The sequence below is a fragment of the Platalea leucorodia genome, assembly GCF_965183815.1.
Source record: "Platalea leucorodia genome assembly, chromosome: Z".
Lineage (NCBI taxonomy): Eukaryota > Metazoa > Chordata > Aves > Pelecaniformes > Threskiornithidae > Platalea > Platalea leucorodia.
Genome location: NC_138858.1, coordinates 90,237,159 through 90,249,285, shown reverse-complemented (window position 1 = coordinate 90,249,285; position 12,127 = coordinate 90,237,159). Strand labels below are relative to the sequence as shown.

The following is a 12,127-nucleotide window of genomic DNA, read 5'->3' as shown; positions in this document are numbered from 1 at the left end:
AGGGAAGGGAAAAGTAGACACAGATAGCATTTTCTAGTAATTTTGAGTACTGTCTGCGTGAGAGAGGCAGAATGCATTGGTAATGAATGTATGGGAAGAGGGAGAGGAGGGGCCAACATTTTGAGGCTTAACAGATACAAGTATTTGTAATTGCTTTAATATAGTCCAAAACCCATCCTGTAGACGGCCATGAGTCTTGCTTAGCCAAACAAACTAAAATCAATTAGTGTCAGGTTCCTTCTGTGCATTGTTATGCTTTGCGCACAGTTTGTTTAAGGGAACTAGTGACACTTTTTCATACACATCTTGTGCTGTAACAGTTCTGTTTAACTAAGATGTCATTCTGCCTAATTTGCCTGAAATCAAATCTATCCCAGCTGAATGAGAAGGCTGAAATTTAGATAATACTTAGTTTTTCTATGTTTTCATCTTTGCAGTACAAACTAATTAATAAATTGGCGGGGGGGGGGGGCGAGCCAGTCTCTTAGATGTAAAGAGGATCATATTTTGCATGCAGTAGACACTGTTTTCCTGCCTCTTCCTTCTCTAAACCCCCTGAGGTTCTGTAGTTCCCCCTTAGCTCTCCTTCCCTCCTGAAAACAAACAGAAATTGAAGAATGGGTAATATGCTTTTGCATTCATTTGCATACTGTTCTTCATACAAATACCCTACCTTCTGAGGGGTCAAGTCTCCTTGCTCTCCGTCCATGCTTGGAGTTGTTGTGAACAAACATGTTGTCAGACACTGCCAGCACGTGCCCATCAACATTCACTGTTGTTGATAGCACAACCTAGATATTTAGAAAGGGAAGAAAAAGGAGGCAGGTAAACAATTTACTTTGAAATTCAACTTGTTAAGTATTAATTATTCAGTTTAGTTAAAACCCTGTTCTGTTTGCAAAATGGCATCATGTCCTGCAGGGTTTACTCCCCAACAAGAAGGGAAGAAAATATTTTCAGCCTTCATTCTATGCATTAATTCCATTTAACATAGCATCCTAAGGGCCGTATAAAGTCCTTACTGTATAATGAACCAGATACTGCAGATGGCCCTAAATCTAGTTTCCTATGATGCACTGTAGCATAGCTGATGGCAAAGAGGTCTATATATACCAACCAGGAGGGCAAACTGCAGAGCACCACAGCAATTTGCCCTCCGATACACACATGCAGATTCAGAGCCATCTGCTGTACTGCGCACACATGCAAATGTATCTGCATCTGCTCCGAAAATACAGGTCTCCATTGACTGAGCAAAATGGAAACTCCTACTACGTGAAAGCAGTACCTAATGTCACGTCTGCTTTTTGACCTACGCTTGCTTAGTGCTTCTTGAAAAACATCTGAGCCTGAGGACCTTGAATCAAGCAGCAGTTTTTAAACCTTAGCCTCCACGACTTATGTTGCTGCGCTCCAACAGCATATGAATTCTTCGAGGAAGTAACTGTAGATGTTAATTAATCCCACTTAGTTTTCCCTTTGCTATACAATATCCAAAGCTTTAAGTCCTATAAATCCAGAAATATATGTGCCTTTAAACCACAAACTTTTAGGAAAAAAAGAACAAACTGTGTTTTAACTACTGAAAGAAGATGCATCTTATTGAAACTTTCAGGTTTCGAGCATCAGTTGGTGTAAATCAGCTTAACTCCATTCAGCTGCCACACAGCTATATTAATTCACAGCTATTGAGAATCTGCCCCTGGATGTGTTCACGAATTTTCACAGATACAGCTCCCATAGTCTACGTAAGAGAACGTCAAGCTCTAACTGTTGATAAAATTATATTCAGCATATAGCAGGAGTAACCTTGCCCTCTTACAGGATTATGCTAGCTTAAAGAATACTTTCTTTCTTGAGACAAGTTTAATTCATTCCAAAAGGCTCTTGTCATACTGTACTCTTATATTCCTCAAGAATTCTTGTCACAAAATGTGTTGCTTTTGTGTGCCAACTGATTTCATCATTGCACATTTGGGTGGAGTGAGACTCCTATCCAAAGTGAACGTTTCCCGCATGACATAGCTGAACCCACTCAGATGCACTTCATTATTTTCCGTTAAACAATGGAAATAAATTTTAATCTCTCACTGGCCAGCACAGAGCACACTATGGTAACAGGGGAATAGACCTGAATTATTCCAGTGTCTGAAATATTTACGACAAGTGTTTAAATTGTAACCAAATGTAAATAAAAAGTATATCATATATATACAGTTACACTATATAATATATACATATCTGACCTCACATACACAAGGTACCTATGTGATAAACACACACCCACATGCTCTCAGTATGAGATCTTTATAATATACGCAGACTTCAAGTATACACACATTCCCCGTTTGAATAACGATTTGGGTGTAAATGTTGTGCGCGACACAAGAGCCACATTTCAGTAAGAGCTGTAGAGATCCCTGTAGCATGAGTAACCGCAAGAAACAGTCCTCTGTTTAGAAGATAAGTGCTGAGCATCTTCTCTCCCCTGAGCCAGCAGGAAGGGAAGATGCACTTTTAGACCTCTCTCCACGAGTGGTTCCATTTTTAGTCACCTCTCCCATTCATCACAGGAGGGTCAGAGCCACTTGGCATTTCACAGGCTGGGACCTAGGGTAAATAAATACAGCATTCTCAGGGACAGGACAAAATGCAAAGTTCAGATCTGGACCAGTACCTTCTCAAAGTCTTGGACCTTATTTGCAGTAATCTCTAGGGTACTGTTGAAATTCAGCAGAGACCTTTGTTGTCTTTGCTAGAACACTGCTAGCCAGCTCATGATCAATGATGTGGAGTAAGAACACGTGAGATTATGGACATAAAAATTACTGAACTTCTTCACTTTTCTCCAGTCATTCCCTCTTGCCTGATGAAGATGCCAATCCAATTGTTTTATACCGAAGATTAAAAACCAATGTTTTATGGATAAAAGGAAGAGGAATGTGCATTCCACTATGGTCTCTAACTCCCAGGGCCTTCCCTTTCACAAGCCAACTGCTTTCCCCCAGTGAGTATTTCCTGGGTCATGAAGGGTGACCCTTTCCATCTGGAATCAATCAGTCAACTCCTGACAACTTCCTGAAACACCTCACTCCATTTCCTGTTCTCTCCCCCTTCTCTCTTTCCCCCTGGTTTGCTTCACTCTTCAAAACTGCAGGCCACAGCAGCTTAATGTTAGAGGGTCAGACACAGTTAGACTCCAAAACACTACACAAGAACACCTTTGACCTTCAAAAATCTTTACATCTTAGCTAAACAAATCAAGGTCAACGTTTCTTACCATTACCTTGTTAACCATTTCTATGCATTTTGGCCCTTCTGAACACATATTTATCAATAACACTTGTTCTCCTAACATCGTAAAACATTCCAGGCCTTTTTTTTTTTTTAAACCTGTACTTAGTGCCGATGAAAGGTGATGTGCAAACTTCCCTGGAGATTTAAATTCTCAGATTTGTCCATAGCACTGGCAAATTACTGGCAAATGGTTTTGGTGTGTTTTTCTTTTCCTGGTCTGATGGCACTACTGGTGTATGATAATTTGGCTTCTATGCCTATTCAGTTGATGGTCTTTTACCTAAAATCAGTAGTTAACGCAAAATGTAATCCTAAGGGAATGATCTGAGAACATCAAAACATGTCAGGTAGGCCGTGGATTCTCGTAATTGTAGCTGAGGACCAAATTTGACACAGACAGCATAAAGACTAAAGATTTTGTGCCGCCCAACAGCTGGATCAACCCGTCACATCTGCTGGGAGTTTCAGAGGACAACCGATCAAGCAAGAAATAGACACAGCAATGTGTTACTCCTTCATCCATCCAAACGTAGGTTCCATCTCTAGGAACAGCAAGGGAGTTACAGGCTTCTAAGCAGTGTTTTTGGCAATCTTTAAGATTCTCTCTGCAAATCTGCAAGGGTCTTGTTATTACCTATGAAGCCACAGACATAAAACAATGATTCCCCAGCAGTACTGAAGAAATGCATGTGCTGTATCTTCACATTATTTTTGTTTCCCAGGTGAATTTCTGTAATGTAATCCCTGCTCAAAAATCACAAAGAGGGTTCACCTACCATGACATTCAGTCAAACTGTCTTTAGCACGTTAAACTCGGGCTCTCTGAGCTGCAGTACCCCTCTTTCTCTTCTGTGCACAGTTCAAAGTGGTGTATTTCTTTACAAACCTTTACCTGGGTACTACAATCTTTCCTCCTCCGTCTATACGTTATATTAGTATTTCTATATTCTAAAGTATGCTCCTCTTCAAATCACATATATGCAAGTAAATACACATCATCTTATACATAAAAGCTGTATCACTCACAGACACCTATTTAGACATATGGTACAAACATTCCAGGCATACAGGCATTTACTTACATGTAACATATCTCATCACTGTGTAAATGATCTCTCAAAAAATTCCTGTTACCATTCCAAGTGTGGAAAAAATTCTTTATGACATTGTACATCTGGAAACAATATTACATTCCTGATGCACTTTCCCTTATAACTCTCTAGTCACCGCACCATGTTATTTTAACTTTTCAAAAGAATAACTACTATGAGGATTTAAAAAATTATCATCATTATTACTATTTTCCAGCTGGGTGGAAGAAAAGATGTCAGGCCTCATCCTGCTGTCTTCACTTGGACAGGGCTTCCATTGATGTCAATAGGCGTTTTGGTTGAGCGAGTAATACAGGAGTAGATGCTAGAATATAATGTGTTTGCTTCACAGTTGGATTAGGAATAAGACAAACAATGTGAAAAATGCCAGCAGCCTCTCTCTGCTCAAAACTTCCATTCAGTTCTTTGGGAAATCCTCCCTGAGACCCTGAGCCTGCTGCAAACTCTAGGCTAACAGAAAAAAACTAAGCACATGGCCTTCATTTCAGGAATGGGGCCTCCTAAGATTATAGGGGCACAGGGGTAGGAGATAACGCCTGGGTCACTGACATCTAGTCTCCTGCTATTACAGACAACCAAACCATGTAGTTACTTTTGGAAAATTGTCTTCAACCTTTTCAAGCTTTTGCCTTTGGTACTCCTCTTGTTTCAAAGCCTACCTGTCCTGGTGGTTAGGGAATTTATGGTTTACAGCCCAAATTTATGCCTAATCAGTTTATACTTAACACTAGCTTTAGAATTGTTATTTCCCATTCTGATCTACCTTAGGATATTTTTAGACAGCAGTTATGTCCCTTCTCAGTGCATGTCACTGAAGTCTTCAAGCCAAGCTCTTGTCTGCTCCCCAGTCACCTTAATGACCCATTCCTGCACCTGCTCCAATTTCATTTTCATTCTCTTTTGAAGATGGTTAAACCAGTATATTGTATTCCAAACAAGAAATCAGTAGGGTACAATTGTACAAATGCATCCTTCTTTCTACCGGCAAAGCTTACCTGAGACAGAGTAGAATCTCATCTGTGGTTTGTTTTTAATAGACGATACACAACTCTGGCAACTCAACTGTCACAATGGCTATTTGGTTTTCAGATCTGAGCACATTAAGCTCCTTGAGTGTTTTTTGCTTTTGCAGTTGCAGTCAGTCCCTCCCTTACTCACACAGAATCTAAAATAACATCACTTTTTGTTGGGTCAGTCACTATCTGATGAAGAAATCTGCCACCCAATAATAGCTCTGGACTCTGCTGATACCAGTTGCATTTGTTGCGCAATTTATACCTGGGAAATTAGTCTCCCATAATGACATTAGTCCATGTAGTATTCATCTCTCTAACAACAGTTCAGAGATCTCTATCCATATCCAAATCTGACCGTGGGGATCTCTGGCACATTCTTTCACCATCAGTCTGAAAAGGATTTTGATTTAGCCCTGTTTTTTTTTTTCTTGCTATCCCTTTTTCTTTCTTTACAGTCTACAACATTCCGAACTCACAATATTATCCCACCACTCTTACCCATTTTTCTTTTTCCTGAATGACACAGATCCTTCAGTGCTTCGTATTAAGAAGCTAGCTGGGTGAATTCTCAAACACAGCCAGCTTTGCTCACGTGCCTGATGATTAACTGATCCAACCACTCCGAGGTCAGGAAGGAAATCTCCCCAGGGATACACCTTGTTATTTTTCCTTTCTCTTTCTCCCTAGAGCACCTAGAGGGGGATACCTGCCAGGAAACATTCCATGTCATGATTTCTGCTGAAAACAGAGGGCAATTGCTGACCTTTCTTTTTTTGTTTCTAAAAAAGCATGTTGGTTCAAAGATGACCATTGTTAGTACTGATGTTCTGTTGCCTTGTACCATTTTCTCGACCGTGGCACTGTAGGATCTGTTTAATCAGTATTAGTGGATGAAGCAGAATTCCCAATCAACAGGAGTCTAATGCGTTAGCGCCAGGTCTCAGCTGAAGCATTTTAGCTGAAGTGCCTCATCTTAATTCCACAGAATTATTGTCCCCCATTACACACTGGTCGTTACCATTAAGTATCATTGGGCTTCAATCAAGTTCTCTAGGAGAAGTCCTCGTTAAATGGAGGGCATCAGATTTTCTTTTTTAATTCTCTTCCTGGGAGAATCACTCACTGAGAATACAGCAATGACAATACCTATGTAAACTCAGATTTGCAGATAAGCTGAACTCAAACAGCCGGCGCTGTGGTTTGAATAGGTGATTTTAGCATGCCTTTTGTTTCAGTTTTCCACTGAAAATCTTTATTCAGAAATATTTTAATTGATAAATAATCAATATTTGCTTCAGTTAAATTCACAAGGATGTATTACTCGATCTGCATACGTATTTGGGCAGCCACCAAGTAACCATGAAAATATCCATTAGTTCTAGAAAGATTCCCTTTCCCTGCTTTAGCCACTGACAGACATTGTAGTAGTGAGTGATTCACAATAAAACTATGTTACTACTGGGGGGGGGGGGGGGAACACTAAAATAAGGATCACACATCCTTTAACTTCTGAGGTATAAACAGTAGAAAACCTTTGTATTTGATTAAAAAAAAAAGGAAGTTAAGAGATTTTCATTGTATCTTTGAAGCTTTACTTAATATCAAAGCAAATTTCAAATAGTTAATGTGATCACAAAGCAGCTGGTGTTGCTCTCCAAACTAAAGAATTATACTAAAAAAAAAAAACCCTCTTCAGGCATCTGGAGCTGTATTGAATTTACAATGCAGTGTTAATGTAACCTTTCCACCCCTTTTTCTCCCCACCCCCTTTTTTTAAAATGAGAGTGATATAACTGAAATCTAACATTTAATTTAGTTTAATATATCGCAACTATACTATAAAATATCTACATCTTATATCTAGAAGTGAGGCTGAGGCCAGGCTCAGAGACTGGATCCCAACGCCCTGAACTTTGGTTATCAGCCAAACCAAGCCCAAACTGTGTAGCTTCACACCCATCTCTAATCAGAAGCATTAACTTGACACTTTTCCAGACATGAGTAACCATTCTTCCCTGCTGGAAGAACTCAATAAGATGCATTGTACAGCACTATTTCCATGTCTCTTATTTATATTTGTGTCTCGACAACAAAGCCTGAGTTTTGGGCTTGCATTCAATTTCCATTAAAAAGCAAAAATGTTTTTTGATGAGACCCTTTCAGTGCCAGGTTTCAGTAGCAAGTTAAATGAGAACTTTGATATAGGCATTCTCTCTTCTGTTTGGTTTCTTTTTATAACCATAAAAAAAAGAGTATCTTAATGTCTCCTGGAAATCTGACAAGCACTACTCTGCTGAAAATGAGTATATTTGGTTCTGCAGAAAAACATAAGTACAAATTAAAAGACAGTCAACGAAGCACCGCTGCAGAAGTTTGTTTGCATAAGGAAAGTTAAACGCATGGAAAAGTTTGAAAGAGGAGGACCTTAATAACAACAGCTGTACCAATAATTTATTAGGAAAAAACAATAAAGGTTTTAGATGTGGCCCAAGAATAAAACATAATGAATTAAATCATAAAATGAATAAAGTATCCTACTGCACTGTGCTTTTTGACCCTGCTTTTACTCTGCTCACATGTTCCTGTACTGGTAGGACAAACAACTGCCCCTTCAAACCTAAAAAACAATTCCGCACATTAATTAATTTGCCTGATGTAAATCTTAATAATTAAAATGAAAATGAAGATGTTCACAGTGTGCAACCACACCACTAATATTTGAAGTTATCTTTTTTCCCCACTTCTGACTTGAAGGGTAGCTGACAGATTATGCTCAACAAGCAGCAGGCAAAGAAGTGTTTGCCCAAATTTAAAAACAAAAACCATAACAAAACACAACAAACCCCAAAAAATCAACCAAAAAAAAGGAGGATCCGGAAGACGGAGAGAGAGGAGCATTCAAGAACACTCTTAACTTTCGTTACATTCAGGGAAGTCATGCTTCTATCCTTAGAAACAACGAGGCAGACAGAAAACAAGCTGTCTTTGCTTATTGTCTTTACAGTTCATCATGGCTAATTTCCTTTGGAACACAGAGCTTTTTTACCTCCGGTGTGTAAAATTTTAGCAATTGAACTACTTTTTGTACCCTTTTTTAATACATACTGACCTCTGTTGCCCAGAACAAAGCTCATCAACTGATGCGTCCAGTTTTGAACAAGCCTGAATGAAGCTCCTGCTTTCACTCAAAACCTCGAGCATTTTGCAATTTGTCTCAAAGGGTTCATTTTTGTAACTCTGAAACAAAGTCTTGTCAACATCTTTGGTTTTCACATAAAGTAAGCTAAACCTAGTGATCTTGAACTTAAATCTCACAATGAAACTCAAAGGGTACGAACTCACATGGACCGAAAGTGCACAAGGAGTTTAAGTAAGCCCTGCAAAACAAAACCACAGAGTTTCACTTGGCTCTATTATTCCAGCTTGGCATGTTGTAAGGCAGAAAACCCAGATGAAGAGTCTATCCTAGCTCATTTTCTTCTCCAATAAACTGCTGATTTTGGTACAGAGATCAATAGCAAGGCCATACTTTCTCATGTCCAAGAGGCATGCCAGGTGGATGGGCTGACGGAACGAAGGCATTCCATCAGTGACCATGCGGGTGCTGTAAGACTCATTTCAGTGTCCCTGGTCAATGTTTCACTGGGAATTTGAAGCTGTTTAGGCTCTGTAACTTCACCATTTTGGGTGTGGAGATACAGAGGTGAAACAAAGAGTAAGGCTGGTAGTAGAGAGAGATTTCTGCCGAAAAAAAATTAATCCAAAATCCTCCTGCAGTTCAGCACCTGATTGAAATCTAGGATTTTAGTTTCACTCGCCATAGCAAGGGGGCAGCTAGCAAGAGACTGAAATCAGATCTGAATTTCTTCAGTGTTCAGGTGTGTTTGGATCCAGAGTTTATATTTTGGCTGTTACAACCGATGTTATTTGTAATATGGCAGTGCCTAGAATCCCTGGGTGCTAATCAGGATACCCTCGTGCAAGATTTTTTACAAACTCATAACAAAACACAAAAAAGAGAGTCTGTATTTATGTTTTATTACATTCCACAATCAGCTATTCTAGCTGGCTCTAAGAGCTAACAAGATCTGTTTACATGCTATAAATTGAGTTTTCCTTTACTCAGATTTTTTTTGCATTCTTGGCAGATGATATATAATTGGTGTTTCTTCTTTATGGAAATTGCCACTTGAAAAAAAAATATCAGTATAAACTTCCCAACAATGAGCCCCTCTTTTTTCCTCATGTCTTATCATCTCTAAAAACACAGAATGAAGAAGCCACTGCAGTCTCTTTAAACCACTAGTGAAAAAAAAAATCAAGTTGGTCCTGAATTTTTCTTTAAATTTATTTCTGCTCAAAACAAAAAATTAATAACTTGTAATTTTGCCTACATTTCTTTAAAATTTTCAAGCTTTCAGAAGCTTTTGTTTTGCAGTATTTCTCTTAAAAGTTGAACTTTTTGGTTTTTAATACAAATATACCTCCTGTGAATTTTTCATTGCTAGTAAAAGTAAAAAAAAAAAAAAAAAAATCACTTGTCTGTGAAAACACGTTTTGGTGGAAAGTTTTAAACAACTCTGTAAACTCCTGTGGAGTTTTAACTTCATTTATAAATGAGGAAACTGATGCAAGTGCCCAAGCAATGGAACATGAATTGCCCAACCTAAGGCTGTCACCTTCCCACTACAAGTCTTGCGGGTCTACAAGGAAATCACACATCCCCCAGTAAGCTAAAATCCTCTTTGTATCACGGACGTGACACAGTGAAGGTACAATAATAAGGGCAACAAGCAGTAACAGCATTTGCAAGTACAGCCCTTTTCATCAGTGAATTTCAGAGGCTCTGGCTAGCAAAGCATGCATGCACTTTCTCAAAGGCTCTCCTGAGTCAAGACCACAAAGTTTTACCAAGGTGAGCAACCCCATTTGGAGAGGTAGAAATACATACTAAGAGAAACGAAAAAAGGCTCACCAGAGGTCACCCAGCAAATTAGTGGGACAGTCCAACCATCCGACTTGTCATCTCGTATCCCTTCCGCTAGGCCATGCTGCCTCACTCTCAATTGCACCAGAGTTAGTTCTAGCACCACTTTTCTACAGCGTTCTCTGCCGTGCCACTTTTCACACCGCACAGAGACGTGACAGTGCAGCCAGGATGTAAAAGGCCTGAGCACGCCGTTTACGCTTTTGTGAGGGCTAAGTTACAGGTAAAATACTTATTTATTAAACATAGTTCCTTGAAAGGTTAAGGTACGAAAGATGGGGGACTGCGTCTGCCTTCCTCTTCACCAGTGACACACTTCACCTCCTTCTGTGTTTTTATTAGCTGGTATTCACAATACATCAGCGACAGCTATGATGAAACCAGTGGCAGATTTCACTGCAAAGCAGCTGGGTCATCCTCCCATGGGTCTTGTTGCTTTGCTGCGTGAGATCTTAAAGTGACCATCACTATTTTGGCTGCTTTTTTAAAGAGCTGAAAGGGAGGGCATGAGAGAGTTAAAAGGCAAAAGAGATGGAAAGAGATAGAGAGTGGAGGGAAATGAGGAGACTGCTTGTGTACCATGTACAGAGCTACTTTGAAAAATTCTGAGGCATCTAAGTATCACAAACATGATCCCTGCTGTGGGCAGCTGTATGTGTGAGTGCTTTGCCCGAGGGTGTCAAATCAAATATCCACTGCTGGTTGGTACAGTACATCACTTCCCCTTGGGGATTCAGAGTGGAAAAAGAGGAAAAAAGGGGAAAAAAAGGTTTAAACATAGCAAATGGAGAAAAACTTTAACAAGATCTGATATGGCTTATCATATACGGTTATCATATTTATTATGAACAATGTAGGAGAGAGAAGAGAGGAGAGAGAAAAGGAAAAGAAGAAAAAAAACAGACAGGTTAATGCTGAGCCTTGCAAGACTTACCTGGAACCGTCTCATATCTCTTGGGTTTCCTGCTGTTTTCAAACAATTCTGATTGCACTTGAGAAAAAATTTTAAGAAGAATCTGGAAAGATAAAGAACCACGTCACTTCTATTAACCATTACAAAACACATGTTGTTACATTCTGTTTTAAAGTATACATCGTGGTGATTTACATGATGGTGTATCAGTAGACCAGGACTGTAAGAACTTACCAAAACAGAAACAAAACAAACATAACCAAACCGTAACAAACAGAAGTTAAAAAAAAAAAAAAAATCAGGTAAAGTACCACCAATGTGACTGTAATCCACCCAGAGCTGGGCTGCTAGCTGGTATAAGTCAATGGATCTACTCTGATTTATGCCAGTTTCCTCAGAGCATGTTTGACCACACGATTTTAGTCTCTTTCTTTATCTCCCCCTTGCATATGAGGTCTTTCTTTCACTGTCTGAAGGGATTTTCCGTGAAACAATACAGAAGGATGATGTTACTGTAAAAACTACAAAAACCAACAGGGCAACTCTGAGGCAGATAAGCCTTGAAACTACTTAGAATGTATTCAAAAACACAGAAACAAATACAGCTCCCAGAAGAAGCTGATGAGATTTCATCATAACGATGGTTTTAGTTATTAAGATTTCAGTAACTAAGGCAGAGAAGCAGAACTGCCAAGAGTCCAGATTATAATCTTACATAGATTTTGAGAGAGGATAACAAAAACACAACCTGAAGTAATACACGGCAGCTCGTGCTGTCCAAGCAGATAAACCTATTAACATT

The 12,127-nt window shown here is 39.2% G+C and overlaps 1 protein-coding gene across 1 annotated transcript in view; it reads right to left on the bottom strand.

Moving 5' to 3' along the window:
* Window positions 1-12,127, bottom strand: part of LOC309603047 (transcription factor COE2) — a 144,506-nt gene that overhangs the window by 25,081 nt on the left and 107,298 nt on the right. The window contains exons 7-8 of the mRNA XM_082337410.1: window positions 11,347-11,428; window positions 674-791 (exon numbers count right to left, since the gene is read on the bottom strand). Of these exons, the coding sequence (XP_082193536.1) occupies window positions 674-791; window positions 11,347-11,428 (200 nt within the window). The remainder of the gene's footprint in view (window positions 1-673; window positions 792-11,346; window positions 11,429-12,127) is intronic.